Source organism: Balaenoptera ricei, chromosome 1 (assembly GCF_028023285.1).
Source record: "Balaenoptera ricei isolate mBalRic1 chromosome 1, mBalRic1.hap2, whole genome shotgun sequence".
In the NCBI taxonomy this organism is placed as follows: domain Eukaryota; kingdom Metazoa; phylum Chordata; class Mammalia; order Artiodactyla; family Balaenopteridae; genus Balaenoptera; species Balaenoptera ricei.
This window is the reverse complement of record NC_082639.1, coordinates 42,273,524-42,295,074: the sequence shown is the minus strand read 5'-3', so window position 1 is coordinate 42,295,074 and position 21,551 is coordinate 42,273,524. Positions and strand designations below refer to the sequence as shown.

General features: G+C 35.4%; 1 protein-coding gene across 1 annotated transcript in view; it reads left to right on the top strand.

Annotated features, from left to right (window-relative positions):
- Positions 1 to 21,551, top strand: part of FAF1 (Fas associated factor 1) — a 458,337-nt gene that overhangs the window by 159,023 nt on the left and 277,763 nt on the right. The window contains exons 5-6 of the mRNA XM_059922257.1: positions 7,310 to 7,401; positions 20,446 to 20,537. Of these exons, the coding sequence (XP_059778240.1) occupies positions 7,310 to 7,401; positions 20,446 to 20,537 (184 nt within the window). The remainder of the gene's footprint in view (positions 1 to 7,309; positions 7,402 to 20,445; positions 20,538 to 21,551) is intronic.

The window sequence follows — 21,551 nt, the reverse complement described above, 5'->3', positions numbered from 1 at the left end:
CCAAATTTCTGAACTATACTTTTGAGAATCACTGCTTTAGATGCACCAAAGTAATGTCATAAAGATGTCTCAAAAGGATCAACCTATATGCATGAAATGTAAGGACCTGTCAAAATAAACTTCTACACTCCTTAGGGGCAAACCATTAAATGCAGACACTCATTAATGTAATTTTCATAATGTCTGGCATTCAGTCAAAAACTAGTAGACATGAGAAGTAGCAAAATGTGACCCATAGCCTGAAGAAAAATTAGAAAATAAAAACATATTCATAAATGGCAAAAATAATGGAATTAGGAGAATTTTAAAACAGCTGTTATAAATATGCTTAAGGATTTAAAAGAAATCAAGAACTTGAAGAAAGAATTGAAAAAAAACAAAGGAAAATTCTAGAGCTAAAATTTAAGATCTGCAATAAAATATTTACCCTGAAGGATTTAACAGGTAGATGCTATTAAAGAAAAGATCAATGAATTTCAAGACATGGCAATAAAAACAGTGTAAAGTGAAGTACACACAGCAAAAATACAGGAGAGAGGGCAAAGGATGGAGCTTAAGTAACCTGTCATGAAATAAAAAGCAGCCTAATATATGCGTGATTAGCATCCCCCAAACAGAGGGGCTAATAGAAAGGGGGAAATTTTAGAGAAATAATAAGAGAAAACAACCCCAATTTGATGAAAACTGTAAACTTACAGATCTAAGAAGCTTAGTAACTCCAAGTAGGAGTAACTCAAAGGAAACCACATCATATTAAAACTGCTGAAAATCAGTAGTAGAAGAAAATTTAAAGTAGCCAGAGGTGAAGAGACAAAGACACATTCCATATAGGGAAAAAAAGATTTAAAAATAATGACTACAGACTTCTTATCAGAAGCAATGCAAGCCAGGAAACAATTTGGTGATACTTCTAAGTGCCGAAGGAATAAAATGTCAACCTGGAATGCTATATCCAACAAAAATATCTTTCAGAAATGAAGACTAAATAAAGATTTTTTTTCACACAAACAAAAACTACAAGGAATATTAAAGGAAGTTCCTCAGGCTGAAAGAAAATTATACCAGATGGGAAATTAGATTAACACAAAGAAATGAGAAGTACCAGAAATGGTAAAAATTTGGGTAAATACAAAATTGTTTCTTTCTTTTTAATTTCTTTAAGAGATAAATGACATTATAAAGTAAAAGTAAGAGCAGTGTATTGTGGGTTTTATAAATTATGTAGAGATAAATGTATGAAAACAACGTAAAGAATAGGAAAGGGGAAAGGAAGTATGCTGTTGTAAGACAAGTCCTGTGTTACTTGAAGGTGGACTCTGTGAAGTTAAGTATGCATATTCTAAACCCTAGAGTAATCACTAAAAAAATGAAACACACATAATGGTTATTAAGTCAAGGTTTGAAATGAAGTGGAATACCTAAAACTATTCAATAAATGCAAATGAAGGTAGAAAAAGATGATAAAAGAAAAAAAATCAGATAGGACAAATAGGAAACAAATAAGACTATAGATAATTACAATAAATATAAATAATCTCACATCCTTATGAGAAAGGTAGAGATTGTGAGACTGGATAACAAAGGACAACCAATTATATATGTACAAGAAACCCACTTTAAGTATAAAGCATAAGATTCAAATATACATATAAGAAAATAGTAATCAACATATATGTTATATTAACAACATTATGTTATCATGCTAATATTAAATGAAGTAAACTTCTGGACAAAGAATATTATGAGGGATAAATGGGGACATTTCATAATGATGAAAATGTCAATTAATCACAAAGACATAAGTATCCTAAATGTGTGTGTATATAATAACAAAAGCTTGAAAGTATGTGAAACAAAACTAATCAATAGAACTGCAATGAGAAAAGAACAAATCCACAATTATAATTGGAGATAACACTCCTTTCTTATAGTAATGTTCAGAACAACAGACAGAAAATATGAACAGAATATCAACCAGTTCGACGTACTTGAAATGTATAAAATGCTTCTCATAACCATTGGAAAATACATATTCTTTTCTCATGCACTTGCAACATTCATTAAGGTAGAAAATATGCTCAACCATTAAACAAGTCACAGAAAGTGACTTAAAGTGACTTAAAAATCACGTGAGGTATATTCTCTGACAACAGTGGAATTAAAATAGAAATCAAAGGAATCTGGAAAATCCTGATATATTTGGAAATTAAACAACATATTTCTAAGTAAACCATAGTCAAAGAAGAAATCACAAAGGAAATTAGAAAATATTTTGAACTGAATTGTGATGGAAACGTGGTGTATCAATGTTTGTTTGATGCTGACAAAGTGGTATTGAGACGGAAGTTTATGGTTCACATGCTTAATTACAAAAGAAGGTAGTTCCAAAGGCAATGATCAAAGCTTCCAGCTAAGAAATAGGAAAAGTGTCCCTACCCCACCCCAGCCCACCCTTCTGCTTGCAGGAACCAGATTTACCTTCACTAGCTAGGTTGGAAAACCTCATAATTCATAGAGGATAGAGTACAGTTGACCGTTGAACTCATTCTTTGGATAGAATACAGTTGACCATGAACAACACTGGGGTTAGAGGCACCAACCTTTTGCACAGCTTAAAATCCACATATAACTTATAGTCAGCCCTCCATGTACTCCATTCCTCTGTACCTGCAGTTCTTCATTCACTGATTCAACCAACTGTGAATTGTATAGTACTGTAGTATTTACTATTGAAAAAAATCTATGTATAAGTGGACCCCCACAGTTCAAACCTGTGTTGTTCAAGGATCAACTGTACTCAGAAGGCTCTTGCCTCAGTAGTGTCAAGATTAGCTGTAGACTAAATACTGCACAGGTGGTACCAACATCTTAAAAGCAGAGACCCAAAAGCTCTGAACTGTTTCCAGGTAACTTAACTGCCTCCCAGAACAAAGCTCAGTATATTTATAGGAATAAAAAACATTCAGCACCCATCAAGGTAAAATTCACAATGTCTCGTATCCAGTAAAAAATTGCCAAGCATACCAAGGAGAAAAGCCGGCCCATAATGAGAAGAGAAATCAATTAACCAAAAACAACCCAGAATTGACATAGATGTTGGAATTAACAGATTAAGGACATTAAAACAGTTATTATAGCTATATTACTTATGTTCAAAAAGAGAGAGGAAAGATTTAAAATCATAAGTAATTGAAAAAGTAAGAATAACCCAAATCAAATGTCTAGAGGTTAAGACCATGATGTCTGAGATGGGATTAACAGAAGATTAGATATTCAAGAAGAAAAGATTAGTGAACTTGAAGACATCACAGTAGAAACCAGTTTGGAAAAGAGTTTGGCTGTTTCCTACAAAGTTAAAAATACACTGGCCATCCCTCTCTTAGGTATTTACCCAAGAGAAATGAAATCATATGTCCATCAAAGACATGTATGTTACTGTTCATTGCAGCTTATTTGTAATAGCCTCAAACTGTGGAAAACACAACATGTCCATAAACCAGTAGATGGATAAACAAATTGTTGTATATCTATACAATGGAATACTACTTAGTAATAAGAAAGGGATTATCATTACGTGTAACAATGTGGAAGAACCTCAGACTATGTTGAGTGAAAGAAGCCAGATTTTAAAAGAACATTCTGAAATTCCTTTTATCTAAAATTCTATATAATTCAAGCTAATTCATAGTCACAAATCAAATCACTGGTTCCCTGAGGATATGGTAGGGGATGTGTGGAGGAATTAACAAGGGGCATAAGAAAAGTTTTAGGGGGTGATGAATAAATTCATAATCTTGATTATGATGGTGGTTTCACTGGTATATTTGTCAAAACTTACAAATTGTAGATTTTAAATATGTGCAGTATTTTGTATCAATCATAATAAAGCTGTTAAGAAATTTTTTTGAAAAGAACAAATCAAACCCTAAGTAAGTATGGAAGGAAAAAAATCATACATGCACACAGAAATCAATAAAGCAGAAAATGGATAAACAGTAGAGAAAATGAACAAAATGAACAAAACCTAAAGCTGTTTTTTGAGATCAATAAAATTGATAGTTCTCTTGCTAATGTGAATAAGAACAAGAGAGAAAACACAAGTTAATCATATTGAAAATGAAAGGTACCTACAGACATTGAATGGATTATAAGACAACATTAAGAGCAAATTTAGGCCAGTAAATTTAAAGGTTACATGAAACATTAAAAAGGTAGAAAAACTCTTTTTAAAGGTGTAAGTTACTACAGCTGACAGAAGCAAAAATTTAAAATCTGAATAACTCTACATCTAATATATAAAGTTATTGATAGTTGACAATCAAAACCTTTCCCCAAGAAAACCCAAGCCCAGATGGCTTCACTGGTAAAGTTTGTCTAATATTTAAGGAAGAAATGTTAGCAGTCATTCACAAATAGAGAAAGATGAAATATTGTCTAATTCATTTTATGAAACCAGCATTAACCCTGATACTAAAACCAGACAAAGACATTACAGGAAAAGGAAACTATTACAGACTATTTCTTACAACCAGAGAGGTAGAAATCCTTTACAAATATTTGTAAATTGAATTCATTAAATATAATAAAATATATACATATATATATAATATAACTCATGATCAGGTGGGCTTTACCCAGGAATATAAGGCTTGTTTAACAATTTGTATATAATCCATTATTGTAGTTCACCATATTAGTACAATGAGTGAAAAAATTCATTTGATCATTTTAATAGATGGAGGAAAAAGCATTTGACAGTATTTAACAACAATATTTAAAATTTCGTGTTTTTTGTTTTTAAATAATTAAACTCGCAGCGAAGTAAGAATAGAAGGAAACAATCCCACGAGGGTTCTCTTTTCTCTATATCCTTGCTGCCATTTATCTCTTACTTTTTGACGGTAGCCATTCTAACAGGTATGAGATGATACCTCATTATGGTTTTTTGGTTTACGTTTCCCTAGTGACTAGTGATGTTGAGCATCTTTTCATGTACCTATTGGCCATTTTTATATCTTCTTTGGAAAGATGTCTAATCAAGTCCTTTGCCCATTTTTAATTGGAGTATTTGGGGTTTTTTGGGCTACTGAATTATATGAGTTCTTTACATATTTTGGGTATTAAACCCTTATCAGATATATGGTTTGCAGTCAGTGGACTGTTCCTTGATGACATCTGCATATCTTCTCAGTTTTCGAAGTAACATACAGGAGTGCCATCTTGTGTTAAGATCTTTGGAGTCAGGCAGACCTGGATATAAAAACTGGCTCTGAAACCTGCTGCATTCTAGCACTTCACTGCCCTAAAATATTTTGGATATTCTTGAAACAACAACTATTTATTGAGAACCTATACTGGCCAGATACTATGCTAGACACTTATGGGTGTATTACCTTAATTAATATGACTTAAAACTGACAACCTTTTTTGAGTCCCTTTTATGTGTTGGACACATAGTAACACAAAGTATTTTCCATTCCGTATGTCATTTAATACAGCAACCCAATGAAGTATTGGTACTATAGTTATTATTCCTACTTTAGAGAAGAAGAAATTGAGACCAACAGAGAAGAATTTTTTGAATATGAGGAACTCAGGTTGCTGTCACGGCTCTGGGTTTGTTTTCTATTCTTTTCTACCTGTGGAACAAAAGACTTTTTGTTTTATATGTTACCCAAGCTTGCTGCAAAGACTAACTGGGACTTTAACTTAAAATCTCTTTTAGTTTTTCCTTTCCTTTAGGTTATGAATGCTAAGGGTGTCTCCAAGAGTTTAAGCAGGAAGTGTCAGGTGTAGATAGGTTTCTAAGCGGAAAGCACTGGGCAGGCTTGTAAGCGCATAAGCCCAGTTCCAGATAGGTACAGCTTTAGAAATAGCAACCTTAGTCACAAATGAAAAGGCAGTGTTTATATGTATTTGGTAAAAGAAGTATGGCTCACCTTTCTCTCATTTCCATGAACAGAACAATCCTTTGTCAGCAGTGATATTTTTGAAGGTCAAAGTTGATAAATTTTGTGCTTCTAAAATATAAGGTTGAATCAGAATTCTGTTTTATGATGTTTAATCGCTATCCAAAGTGCCTAGATAGGAATTTTCCTTAGGAAAGTAAAAATATGCCACTAAGGCTGTGAAGGGTTTGATTGTAGCATTGCTTGCTTAGGCAGCTGTGCTTCCATAGAACTTGTGTAGTGTAAGCTTCACCCACCATCTGTTCCTTTATCAGCATGGAATTACTTTTAATGTATAGTATAATCATTTTCTGCAGTGTTCAATCACTTACTATAAATGAAATTGAATTATGTGTTAATCTATAATTATAGACTAACCAACCTAATAAAAGCATATATATGAAATATTTGTACATTCTGATTTAATGATCTGTTTATTATACTGTAGTACCAGAAATTAGCTGGTTAATTTATAAGTAGACTCGATTCCTGAAAAGTAATTTGTGGAGTACTGGGAAAATTGTGATTCCTCACTGTTTCTCATTAGCATCATTTTCATTTTTTCCTTTTTACCTTTTGGTCTTTGTCTTCACTGAATAGAATATCCTGGCCTTTGATTTGGCTCTCCTTCACAACCTGGCTATACTTCAAGCTTGGTTTAAACCCAGCTGTATTTCAAGCTGGATTTAAGTCTCATCTGTCTCACAAAACTTTCTCTGACTATTTGATCCAACATAATTTTTTTTCTTTTCTGAAATTCTGCTGCTTTTCTCTTTAACACAGTTTACATTGTCTTCTACATTATATACATTGACTTTATTTTTTTTTCCAGCTACATTCATGGATGTTATCTCCTTTCACCCTTGAACCCTAGAGGTAGATAAGATAGGCAGTATTATTCCCCATTTTATAGATGCAAAAAAAAAAAAAAAGGCAAGTTGTTTGATTTCTTCAAGATAAGACTTCAGCCCTAGTCTTCATTCCACAATTTGCTTTCCCTATACTATAATGCCTCAAGTTTTGTACTTTACCAACTACTCCTACCATATGCTGAGCACATATAGGTATTATCAGTTGGTTTAAAATAGATTATTTCTTTTCAAACCCCCAATCACTGATATCTGTTTCTTTTTAAAAAGGTACTTAAGTAATTGTATAATCTTTTATCATAATGGTGAAGGGACAGCATGTTGTATGATCAAGATTTGAAGTTTGGACTACTGAAATTTTTCATATGCATTCATCAGACAAATGTCATTGACTATGGACCATATGCCTAATATTAATGCTAGCTCTGGATATGAACAAATATGTATTGCATTATTTTGTTAGTAATATCTGGTCTCCTCTTTTTCGTACAGGAGAAATTAAACAGATTCTAGAAAATGAACTTCAGATACCTGTGTCTAAAATGCTGTTAAAAGGCTGGAAGACTGGAGATGTGGAAGACAGTGTGAGTTTAGTAACTGCCTAAAAATAAAAGAAAATTAAGTTATGCTATTGACTAAATGATGTATAAAATTGTTTTTTATTAATGTTACATATGACAGATGTAGGTTTGGTAACAGTAGCTGAGTTTAAGGTATCAGCAAACAATGTTTTTTGCAAGCTAAAACATTTTCATAGTAAACCAACAACAGTTTTAAGTGAGTTAGATACGTAAGTGGCGTGTTTTTCCTACTTCTAACTATTTTATAGGGGTTAATTTGACATTCTTTTTTGAGAGCTTTTACCTTTTTCTCAAACCTCATATGATATCAGTAAGTGCCTTGGAATAATAATTTTTTTCTTAACATCTTTATTAGAGTATAATTGCTTTACAATGGTGTATTAGTATCTGCTGTATAACAAAGTGAGTCAGCTATACATATACATATATCCCCATTTCCCCTCTCTCTTGAGTCTCCCTCCCACCCTCCCTCTCCCACCCCTCCAGGTGTTCACAAAGAACCGAGCTGATCTCCCTGTGCTATGCAGCTGCTTCCCACTAGCTATCTATTTTACATTTGGTAGTGTATATATATCTACGTCACTCTCTCACTTCGTCCCAGCTTACCCTTCCCCCTCCCTGTATCCTCAAGTCCATTCTCTACGTCTGCGTCTTTATTCCCATCCTGCCCCTAGGTTCTTTAGAACTTTTTTTTTTTTTTTGATTCCGTATATATGTGTTAGCATACAGTATTTGTTTTTCTCTTTCTGACTTACTTACTTCACTCTGTATGACAGACTCTAGGTCCATCCACCTAACTCAATTTCATTTCTTTTTATGGCTGAGTAATATTCCATTGTATATCTGTGCCATGTATTCTTTATTCATTCCTCTGTCAATGGACACTTAGGTTGCTTCCATGTCCAGGCTGTTGTAAATAGTGCTGCAATGAACATTGTGGTACATGACTCTTTTTGAATTATGATTTTCTCAGGATATATGCCCAGTAGTGGGATTGCTGGGTCATATGGTAGTTCTATTTTTAGTTTTTTAAGGAACCTCCATACTGTTCTCCATAGTGGCTGTATCAATTTACATTCCCACCAACAGTGCAAGAGGGTTCCCTTTTCTCCACACCCTCTCCAGTATTTATTGTTTGTAGATTTTTTGATGATGACCATTCTGATTGGTGTGAGGTGATACCTCATTGTAGTTTTGATTTGCATTTCTCTAACTGTTAGTGATGTTGAGCATCCTTTCATGTGTTTGTTGGCAATCTGTATATCTTCTTTGGAGAAATGTCTATTTAAGTCTTCTACCCATTTTTGGATTGGGTTGTTTGTTTTTTTGATTTTGAGCTGCTTGTAAATTTTGGAGATTAATCCTTTGTCAATTGCTTCATTTGGAAATATTTTCTCCCATTCTGAGGGTTGTCTTTTGGTCTTGTTTATGGTTTCCTTTGTTGTGCAAAAGCTTTTAAGTTTCATTAGGTCCCATTTATTTATTTTTGTTTTTATTTCCATTTCTCTAGGAGGTGGGTCAAAAAGGATCTTGCTGTGATTTATGTCATAGAGTGTTCTGCCTATGTTTTCCTCTAAGAGTTTTATAGTGTCCGGCCTTACATTTAGGTCTTCAATCCATTTTGAGTTTATTTTTGTATACGGTGTTAGGGAGTATTCTAATTTCATTCCTTTACATGTAGCTGTCCAGTTTTCCCAGCACCACTCATTGAAGAGTCTGTCTTTTCTCCATTGTATATTCTTGCCTCCTCTATCAAAGATAAGGTGACCATATGTGCGTGGGTCTATCTCTAGGCTTTCTATCCTGTTCCATTGATCTATATTTCTGTTCTTGTGCCAGTACCATACTGTGTTGATGACTGTAGCTTTGCAGTTGGTCTGAAGGAAAGGAGCCTGATTCCTCCAGCTCCATTTTTCTTTCTCAAGATTGCTTTGGCTGTTCGGGGTCTTCTGTGTTTCCATACAAATTGTGAAATTTTTTGTTCTGGTTCTCTGAAAAATGCCATTGGTAGCTTGATAGGGATTGCATTGAATCTGTAGATTGCTTTGGGTAGTACAGTCATTTTCACAATGTTGATTCTTCCAATCCAAGAACATGGTATATCTCTCCATCTGCTTGTATCATCTTTAATTTCTTTCATCAGTGTCTTATAGTCTTCTGAATACAGGTCTTTTGTCTCCTTAGGTAGGTTTATTCCTAGGTATTTTATTCTTTTTGTTGCATTGGTAAATGGGAGTGTTTCCTTAATTTCTCTTTCAGAATTTTCATCGTTAGTGTATAGGAATGCAAGGGATTTCTTTGAATTAATTTTGTATCCTGCTGCTTTACCAAATTCATTGATTAGCTCTAGTAGTTTCTGGTAGCATCATTAGGATTCTCTATCTATAGTATCATGTCATCTGCAAACAGTGACAGTTTTACTTCTTTTTTTCCGATTTGGATTCCTTTTATTTCTTTATCTTCTCTGATTGCTGTGGCTTAAACTTCCAAAACTATGTTGAATAATAGTGGTAAGAGTGGACAACCTTGTCTTGTTCCTGATCTTAGTGGAAGTGGTTTCAGTTTTTCACCATTGAAGACAGTGTTGGCTGTGGGTTTGTCATATATGGCCTTTATTATGTTGAGCTAAGTTCCCTCTATGCCTGCTTTCTGGAGGTTTTTTACCATAACTGGGTGTTGAATTTTGTCAAAAGCTTTTTCTGCATCTATTGAGATGATCATATGGTTTTCATCCTTCAACTTGTTAATATGGTGTGTCACACTGATTGATTTACATATATTGAAGAATACTTACATCCCTGGGATAAACCCCACTTGATCATGGTGTATGATCCTTTTAATGTGCTGTTCGATTCTGTTTGCTAGTATTTTGTTGAGGATGTTTGCATCTATGTTCATCAGTGATATTGGTCTGTAGTTTTCTTGTGACATCTTTGTCTGGTTTTGGTATCAGGGTGGTGGGGGCCTCGTAGAATGTGTTTAGGAGTGTTCCTCCCTATGCTATATTTTGGAAGAGTTTGAGAAAGATAAGTGTTAGCTCTTTTGTAAATGTTTGATAGAATTTGCCTGTGAAGCCATCTGGGCCTGGGCTTTTGTTTGTTGGAAGGTTTTTAATCACAATTTCAATTTCAGTGCTTGTGATTGGTCTGTTTATATTTTCTGTTTCTTCCTGGTTCAGTCTTGGAAGGTTGTGCTTTTCTAAGAATTTGTCCATTTCTTCCAGCTTTTCCATTTTATGGGCATAGAGTTGCTTGTAGTAATCTCTCATGATCCTTTGTATTTCTGCAGTGTCAGTTGTTACTTCTCCTTTTTCATTTCTAATTCTATTGATTTGAGTCTTTTTCCCTTTTTTTCTTGATGAGTCTGCCTAATGGTTCATCAATTTTGTTTATCTTCTCAAAGAACCAACTTTTAGTTTTATTGATCTTTGCTATAGTTTCCTTCATTTCTTTTTCATTTATTTCTGATCTGATCTTTATGATTTTTTTCCTTTTGCTAACTTTGGGGTTTTTTTTGTTCTTCTTTCTCTAATTGCTTTAGGTGTAAGGTTAGGTTGTTTATTTTGAGATTTTTCTTGTTTCTTGAGGTAGGATTGTATTGCTATAAACTTCCCTCTTAGAACTGCTTTTGCTGCATCCCATAGGTTTTGGATCGTCATGTTTTGATTGTCATTTGTTTCTAGGTATTTTTTGATTTACTCTTTGATTTTTTCAGTGGTCTCTTGATTATTTAGTAGCATATTGTTTAGCCTCCATGTGTTTGTATTTTACAGTCGTTTTCCTGTAATTGATATCTAGTCTCATAGCGTTGTGGTTGGAAAAGATACTTGACATGATTTCAATTTTCTTAAATTTACCAAGGCTTCATTTGTGACCCAAGATATGATCTATCCTGGAAAATGTTCCATGAGCACTTGAGAAGAAAGTGTATTCTGTTGTTTTTGGATGGAATGTCCTATAAATATCAATTAAGTCCATCTTGTTTAAAGCTTGTGTTTCCTTATTTATTTTCATTTTGGATGATCTGTTCATTGGTGAAAGTGGGTTGTTAAAGTCCCCTACTATGATTGTGTTTCTGTTGATTTCCCCTTTTATGGCTGTTAGCATTTGCCTTATGTATTGAGGTGCTCCTATGTTGGGTGCATAAGTATTTACAATTGTTATATCTTCTTCTTGGATTGAGCCCTTGATCATTATGTAGTGTTCTTCTTTGTCTCTTGTAATAGTCTTTATTTTTAATGACTAGTCTATTTTGTCTGATATTAGGATTGCTACTCCAGCTTTCTTTTGATTTCCATTTGCATGGAATATCTTTTTGTATCCCCTCACTTTCAGTCTGTATGTGTCCCTAGGTCTGAAGTGGGTCTCTTGTAGACAGCATATATACGGTCTTGTGTTTGTATCCATTCAGCCAGTCTGTGTCTTTTGGTTGGAGCATTTAGTCCATTTACATTTAAGGTAATTATCGGTATGTATGTTCCTGTCACCACTTTCTTAACTGTTTTGGGTTTGTTATTGTAGGTTTTTCCCTTCTCTTGTGTTTCCTGCCTAGAGAAGTTCCTCTAGCATTTGTTGTAAAGCTGGTTTGGTGGTGTTGAATTCTCTTAGCTTTTACTTGTCTGTAAAGGTTTTAATTTCTCCATCAAATCTGAATGAGATCCTTGCTGGGTGGAGCAATCTTGGTTGCAGGTTTTTCCCTTTCATTACTTTAAATATGTCCTGCCACTCCCTTCTGGCTTGCAGAGTTTCTGCTGAAAGATCAGCTGTTAACCTTATGGGGATTGCCTTATATGTTATTTGTTGCTTTTCCCCTGCTGCTTTTAATATTTTTTCTTTGTATTTAATATTTGATAGTTTTATTCATATATGTCTTGGAGTGTTTCTCCTCGGATTTATCCTGTGTGGGAACCTCTGTGCTTCCTGCACTTGATTGACTATTTCCTTTCCCATATTAGGGAAGTTTTCAACTGTAATCTCTTCAAATATTTTCTCAGCCCCTTTCTTTTTGTCTTCTTTTTATGGGACCCCTATAATTTGAATGTTGGTGCATTTAATGTTTTCCCAGAGGTCTCTGAGACCGTCCTCAATTCTTTTCATTCTTTTTTCTTTATTCTGCTCTGTCGTAGTTATTCCCACTATTTCATCTTCCAGGTCACTTATCTGTTCTTCTGCCTCAGTTATTCTGCTATTGATTCCTTTTAGAGAATTTTTAATTTCATTTATTGTGCTCTTCATCATTGTTTGTTTGCTCTTTAGTTCTTCTAGGTCCATGTTAAACGTTTCTTGTATTTTCTGCGTTCTATTTCCAAGATTTTGGATCATCTTTACTATCATTACTCTTACTTCTATTTCAGGTAGACTGCCTATTTCCTCTTCATTTGTTTGGTCTGGTGGGTTTTTACCTTGCTTCTTCATCTACTGCGTATTTCTCTGTCTTCTCATTTTGCTTAACTGACTGTGTTTGGGGTCTCCTTTTCGCAGGCTGCAGGTTCATAGTTCCCGTTGTTTTTGGTGTCTGTCCCCAGTGGGTAAGTTGGTTCAGTGGCTTGTGTAGGCTTCCTCGGTGAGGGGACTGGTGCCTGTGTTTGGTGGATGAGGTGGGTCTTGTCTTTATGGTGGACAGGACCACGTCCGGTGGTATGTTTTGGGGTGTCTGTGAACTTATTACTATTTTTAGGCAGGCTCTCTGCTAATGGGTGGGGTTATGTTTCTGTCTTGCTAGTTGTTTGGCATGGGGTGTCCAGCGCTGGACCTTTCTGGTCATTGAATGGAGCCTGGTCTTAGCGTTGAGATGGAGACCTCTGGGAGAGCTCTCACCGATTGATATTATGTGGGTTTGGGAGGTCTCTGGTGATCCAATGTCCTGAACCCAGCTCTCCCACCTCAGAGGCTCAGGCCTGACACCTGGCCGGAGCACGAAGACCCTGTCAGCCACACGGCTCAGGAAAGTTTCTAGAGGTCCAGTGGTGTGGGCATGTCAAGCTCTCCCTTTTATAGCCATGAAAAAGTTGCTGTATCTGGCCCTTCCTTTCCAGTCCTTGCAGATTGGCTCTAGTAGGTCACTCTTCTGACGCTCAGCAAGGCTGCTCACCGCTCCAGTTGGCAGCTCATTTTCCACCTTAAGCGGGAAAGCCTGGAATAATAATTTATTGAACAATTACTTATTGGCCTGAAAGAAGTAATACACAGTATATACATTTATGTCCAGTAGTGTTTATGGAACAAAGAAGATAATAAGAAACCTTTTTAACTTGGAAAATTTAAATGGTAAGAATATTTCTTTGTTTACTTGGATAGGGTCAGGTGCATGGAATGAGTTATATTTTAAGAATTTGTACAAAGTGTTGCAATTTTAAGGTAGTAGTTGCTATTCTCAAGGACCCAGTAGCAGCCTTAGGCATAAAATATTTCACACACTTACTCTTTTTCTGACAGAGAGAGTAGGGAGTGATGGAAAGAAATGAGTTAACTCCAGAGTTTTAGGTGTTTGAGGTAGAAATAATTATCAAATCTTTTCACAGTAGTTACTGAGTTGATACGTCAGTACCCAGCAGAAACTTAGAATCTTTATCTTTTGGTTCAATTCTTTGTCAATTGCTTCTGGTAGACATTGTGCTTATAAATACTTATATGTGAGTTTATTTGATATATGGAGATGTTCTGAGTACTTCAGTAAGTTATTTATAGAAATTTCAGGTTGGCAAGTTATTTATAAATTAGGTACAAATTAGTGATGTGCTATATTAGGGGTCAGCAAACTTTTTCTGTACAGAGCCAGGTAGTTAATGTTTTAGACTTTTTAGGCCATACAGTCTCTGTTGCAACTACTCAATTCTGCTGTCATAGCCTGAAAATAACTACAGACCATATGTGTAAGAGTGAGCATGACTGTTCCAATAAATCAATATTTGTGGACACAGAAATTTGCATTTTATATAATTTCACATATCATGAAATACTCTTCTTTTGATTTGTTTTCAAACATTTAAAAATGTAAAAACCATGCTCAACTCACAGGCCATCCAAAAGCAGGCAATAGGCCGAATTTGTCACACAGGCCATAGTTGACTGATCCTTGCTGCTTTATGGCTGCTCTAACTGAAACGTGGATTAAAAAATAAAAATAAGTGTTGACTGAGTAAATCAACAACTTTGGCAGAAGTAAAACACCAAAATGTATTAGTTTACATAGCTATATCATTTATGCGTTCATTTATTGAGAGACCTGTGGATGTGAATCAGCCTTACATGGCATTTTCGGTAGTTTGTGAAGAGAAAGGCAATCATGTTGAAAATGTTCTTAAAGCTGTGTGTTCTAATACAGCTGTCTCTCAGTAGCCATAGGAGATTGGTTCCAGGACCACGCCCCATACCAAAATCCATGAATGCTCAAGCCTCTTACATAAAATGGCATTTTACTTGCATATAACCTACACGTCCTCTGTATACTTTAAGTCATCTCTAAATTACTTATAATACCTAATACAATGTAAGTGCTATGTAAATAGTTGCTGATGTGCATCAAATTCAAGTTTTGCTTCTTGGAACTTTTGGAATTTTTCTTTTTCCGAGTATTTTCCATCCTTGTGTGTGGAACCCATGGATATGGAGGGCTGACTGTATTTGAACTTAGTCTTTGTTATCAATAATATTTTCAGTTACTTATTTCTATGTACTCTTCTCCCTAGGTGATTTCTGCTATTTCCATGCCATTAATTTTCTGATTGCTTCCAAATTTATATTTCCAGGTTATACTTCTATGAATTCACATATCCAAATTGGTAGTTCACTTTTATGCTTGCATACCTTATTGGCATCTTTAACTTAACATGTTTAAAATGGAACTCTTGATTTTCCTTCCCATGCCATTTCTCCACCAGTCTTCCCCCTATAAATGGCAGAACTATATCACCACTGCTAAATCCAAAAATGTGGGCATTAATCTTTTCCCATTTGGAAAACACCTAATCCTCAGAAACTAACACAACATTGTAAATCAATTATACTTCAATAAAATAAATATTAATTAATTTATTAATTTATTGACCGTGCTGTGCAGCTTGCGGGATCTTAGTTCCCCGACCAGGGATTGAACCTGGGCCATGGCAGTGAAAGAGCTGATTCCTAACCACTGGACTGCCAGGGAATTCCGCAATAAAATAAATTTTTAAAAAATTTCAAAAGCACCTAATCCTTTGGTAAGTCCTATAGCATCTATCTCCAAAATATATCTCAACTGTGGCCACTTTTCAGTATTTTTATTGCACTGCCTAACCCAGGCTATTAGCATATCTTGCCTGGAACAATGTAATAGCTTCATTATTGTTTTTCCAGCTTTTTTTCTTGGGTTCTCCCAATGCATTCTCAACACAGGAGCCAGAATGAGCTTTTAAAAATATAAATCAAATTATATCACTCTCCTGGTAAAACATAACTTTTTATTGCACTTTGAATAAAATTCAAGCTACTCACCATGGTTTAAAAGGTATTGTATTATTTACCCTCTATTCATGTCTACAGCCTCATCTTCAGCCTTTCATACCCTCTCTTTCCATGCTGCAGCCATAGAAACCTCCTTTTAATTCTTCTAATAGGCTCAAGCTCTCTATAACTTTACCTGACAGATGCTGTTTAACTGCCTGGAATGCTTTACCCCCAATTCTTCACATGGGTGGCTCTTTTTCATCTTTCAAGTCTCAGCTTAAAATGTTACTTTCTGTAACAGACCTCTGTATAAAATGGCTCCCATCCCAGCATTTCCCATCACAACACCATAAGTAGAGGGACCATGTCTGTTGCTTTCACCATTAGATATCCAATGCCTGGTATAACAGGCATCAAATAAATGTTTGTGGAATGACTGAATGACTTAAAGAAAGCATCCATTTATTTCATCATACCATATGTGGTTTGAGAAGGAAGGTTTAGCGGAAAATCTTTGGATGATGGCATGGCAAACTGACAATAATAGTCAAGTGGTAAGACCAAGCAGTTATCAGTAGTCCTCAAAGTAAAATAATGAAGGATGAAAAATGGTAAAAATAACTTTCCTGTGTGTATATGCATGTGGTTTTTTTTTTTGTTTGCACGTTAACTCTTGAAAGGTAACATAGATCAATTTCAAAAGGACTTGCGTATATTTTACAAAAAGATTCAGAACTTCAGGTCTTCCTGGATGATTGTGAAGTTATGATTAATTACCTACTACAGTGTCTTATTTTCAAACCATGGGTCACAAACCATTAGTGAGTTTTGAAGTTAACTGAGTGGGTTATAGCCAGTATTAAAAGAAATAAAGAAATAGGATAAAAGATGTCAGAGTGTATTGCAAATAACGAGTATTTCTTTTTATTTAAGAAATAACTAATATGAGTCAAGAGTAAGTCCCAAAGCCTGTGAAGGAAGCCTGTGCCCTTAGTAAGATGGGCCCTCTCATGGAGGGGTCAAGAATGAGTTCATTATGTTCTATGCTTGGGTAAGATCAGCCCTTCCCAGGTGCCCCTACTTCCATCTGCAGGGTTAAAAGGGGTTCCTAGATATCAACTCCACCTTTCTTTCCAACACTTTCAGCCCTGACATTATTATTTGCTTTGATTCAACCAGAACCAATTTCATTATGCCTTTTCCTCCTGTTTATGCAAGTCACTGCAAGGAGTCTCAGATTCCCACTTCACTCCTCACTCAAACCTCCATAGTCTCTGCACAGCCCATATCTGTCTCTATTCTTTTTCCTTTACAGTGCTTGAAACCTTTTTGCTATGCCCTGTGGAACTATTCATCATTAACCAAATTCCTCTTATTGTCAACCTCTTCCCTGCACATTCTCTTCACCATCTACCTCTGACGGAAATCTGCCTTTCTGATCACATTGTTTTTCTGTAGGCTTCTCAGTGTTAATTGCTTTTCTCCAGTAGCCATCATACCACTGGACTAACTGGTAAAACGTGTGTTCTCATTGTTCCTCATTTCCATTTCCAGTCCTTCCTCTCTAAAAAACCTTCAGCTTTGACTTTCATGTAAAAAAAAGTTGTATCACCTACTTATTGAAGTCATCTTTCCTCACTTTCTGATGATTTTTAGTTTCTGGTTTATAAGTGCTCTCTGTGTTAATTCTTAGTAATATAGCCTTGTAAATGATTCTTCTAACATCTTGGCCTCTTAGTTCTTTGAACTTATTTTCTACAGTGAACTTCTTTTCCCGTCCTATGTCAGCCATATCTTCCTGTGGTCTTGTCATTTAATTAAAACAATTCTTAAATACTAATTTCAAGCTTCCATTTTCTGCTAATCATCTCTCATCTTTCTGGCCCACTTCCTTTAGTATCCTAACCCTAACAATCCTTCAGCCTTATTCAGGCCTCCAATCCATTGTTTCTGCCATCTTTTCGTGATCATTACCTCTTTCATGTCCTCTCTTTCTTCCTTAGAGTGGGCAATATCCCATGGTCATTCATTATAATCACTTTCTTGCATGCAGCCTCAATTCTTGCTTCATGGATCTTGCTTGACAAAAATCCTTACCTTGGGTAAATACAACTCTGTCTATTCTGTGCCTCACAGCTAAATGTGACTAGAGACAAACAAAATCATGCTGATTGGTGTATCTTTAAATTCACGACCATATTCTTTAGAGAGCCCCCTAATGTTGCTAGGCAGTGATAGCGTATTTACCTGGTTTATCCACACTCTCCTAAATGGCTATTTTACACTTATCTTTTCCTCAGACCTTTAAAACACCTCTCCCCTATTCTCACCCTCAGCTGATGACTTCATTTCCTATTTTGTTTCACTGATTAAATGAAGGCAATCACAAGAGAATTTCCACAAGCTTCCAACTTGGTCTCTGTTTACTTACCTGTGTCTTATACACATACTCTTCTTTTTCTCCTGTTACTCTAGATGGCATGTCCAATCTCCTATCTAACGCCAAACCTCCATGTTTGCTTTGGATTACATTCTGTATTCCCTCTGGCCTAAATCAAGGACTTCCTTCACTTTAATTCTTCCCTGCATCATCAGTTTTTCCCTCTAGTAGAGTGTTACCATTAACATTCAAACGTGATGTTATTTCTTCCATTTTTCTCTTGATCCCACCTCCCCTTCCAGCAGTAACTCCACTTCTCTAGTCCCTTTGATAACAAAACTTCCCCCAAAGAGTTGTCTATATTTGTTGTCTCGAATTCCTTTCCTCCCGTTTCTCTTGAGCCCAGTCTAAGTAGGGACCTGCTAGTGGACTTGCCATTGTCGCTGCTGACCACATTACTAAATTCAGTGTCATGGCTTTTAAGTGTCGTCTGTGTGCACTGTCAATTTTATATCTCTAATTTATATTTCTACCCTAGACCTGTTCCCTGAATTCCAGATGGATATATCTGACTGCTTTCTTGTCTTCTCCACTTGAATGTTTAATACACATTTCAAACTTACATGCCCAAAGTGGAGGTCTTCATTTGCAGTCTTCCCATTTCAGTTGATGGCAACTTTATCCTTCCATTTGTTGTCTAAAAGCTTTAGGATCATTATTGACTCATATCCAGTCTGTCAGGATATCCTTTTGGTGTGATCTTCAAAATATATCCAGAATTCACCTATTTTGCATCACTTCTATTACAATCACACTGACATAAGCCATTATCATCCTTATCTTAGTATATTTTATTACTCTCCTCTGTGCTTCTGCCCTCCTTTGTCAACCTTTTCCCATCCATTTTCAACACAGCTGACAAAGAGATCCTTTTAAAATATGAATCCGATAATGTCACTCCAATAGCTTCTGATCTCATTCAGAGAAAAAGTCAAAGCCCTTACATTAGCTTAAATGTCTCAACACATTTCCTCTCACCTATCTCCTAGCATCACTGTTAACCTCTCTGACCTATTTCCTACCAGAACTCATTTGGCTTCAGCTACATTGGACTCCTTGTTGTTCAGTAAGCATTTTGCACTGGCTATTGCCTTTGCCAGCCATATTCTTTTTCTATACATGTTCATGGTTTCTTTCCTCACCACTTTCAAGTTTTTACTCAAATGTCACATTCTCCAAGTGAGAACCACCCTGATAACCAAGTTTAAAATTACATAATTCCCCAACCTCATATTCTTCACCCTCCCTTTTCTGCTTTATGTTTAGTCAAGATAACTATCGCTTTCTAGTAGTCAACTATATGGATTACTTTGTTTATTCCTACTAAAATGTAAGCTCCAGAAGATCAGGGGTTTTAGACTATCATGTTCACTGCTATATCTTCAGTGTTTAGAATATTCCTGGCACAGAATTGGTGGCTCAATAAATATCTGTTGAGTAAATATTTTTGTCCTGGGTTATGATGTAAAGATGTAAAATGTGTTTCTTAATGTGTCTTGCTGTCCAAAAAAGTTTGAATTAGCAGGTATTTACCATCAAGTTGGGAGTTTGAAAGGTATGTAGGAGTTCTCTGGCAAATAAATTTGGTGAAATTTTGTGTGGTCATCAAGATAGTAGGTCAGAGGTAGCCCAAGAGTAGTTTATTCACCCCAGACAAAGTGCTTTAACAAAAAAAAAATATCTGGCCTAACAGTTAAGTGACCTGGGTAACACTTACAAGAGACCTCATCCAAGTCATTTCACCTCTTAGGCTGCAGCTCCTCATATATAAAGTCTTTGGGTTGAGGTACTCTCTATGATCTTTTCTAGGTCTAATGATCTCTGAACACCTACATTGCTAATTTTTGCTATAATGATCCTCAATGAAGTGGATATTAGTTGCAAGGATATGCTTCTTCAATGAAGAAATTAATGATTCTCAACTGTGTTCTTATATATTTGTATCGTTTCATGAGCTAAAGAATTTGTATTTTATTTTAATATTCATATTTATGCTAACTTATGATATTTATGAGAGACAGATTTTTTGGGATTCAATAGTTCTTCTGTATTATCCTATTGTCAAATTGTCAAAAGATGCAAAGTCAAACTACAATAGTGATAATTTTCTAAGAATTATAGGAAAAGATTAAAAATGCACAATCAATAGTTATTTTTTATTTGTTTTTATTTTTTGTTTTTCAGACGGTCTTAAAATCACTACACTTGCCAAAAAACAACAGTCTTTATGTTCTTACACCAGATTTGCCACCACCTTCATCATCTAGTCATGCTGGGTAAGGTGTTTACTTTTCCTGGGAATCTGAAACAAAAAGTTTGATTGTTAAGTTGCTTTACTGTATATAAATATCAAAATCAAATCAAATGAAATCAAAATCTTGTTGAAGCTTTAACTTACCAACAGCTATTAACTATATAAAGTTTCAAACTGTTTGGTTTGGGTAGTTTATTTGTTTGATTTTAGTGATGGAATCTTTTTACAAAGAAAAGCTTTAGCAAAACTCTATTATGTAAAAAAGAGTCAAAAATGGCACTTCTCTGTTTGAAGGGGAAGAACTGGAGTTGGAGGGAAGAGATTGAGTAACTGGAACTCCAGTGTCTCCCATGGCTAAAGAAGCAAAGCTTTGAGGAAGATTCTTGGGCTCTGCAGAATACAGCTTGAAAAACACGGATATAAAATTTTTATTAAGATTTTCTCTCTATCTGGAATAGAGGGTCTCATTCTTTTTTCAGTATTCACAGTGAAACTCAGTACATTTATAGAATGATCAGATGATTTTAATGTTTAATTGTATGTTACATTATTGCCTGATGAAGCAACCTGATCGAAAGTGAATGATTAAGGTATTGATAGAGTAATAATTTTTATGAGTACAGTATCCTTCCAGAACTATGTTTAAGTTGTTCTTAGATTTTCACCATTTTTTGCACATTTTCTCTTTTTATTTAATGCAACTTGGTGTTCCTAAACTTCGAATATTGTCCAATTTTTCCCCACCACCTACCAAATACCTTTATTATTAATGTAGTAGAAGGAAAAAAGTTCTGTTTTTCTTTAGTACCCTACCCACAGAACACCTCTGGCCACCAGATGTGTGGGTCCCCACCACCACCACCACCACGAGGCAGTTCTTCATTCCCAGCTGGATGTTCTACAATTTAACTAAATTCTGATACTACCTACCTGGAGATAACATTAGATCTCACAGGTTCAGGGCTCAGTCCCACAAGACTGCCCCCATATCAGACCCAGTTGCAAGTCTGTGTTGTCACCTGTGCTTCTGACCAAC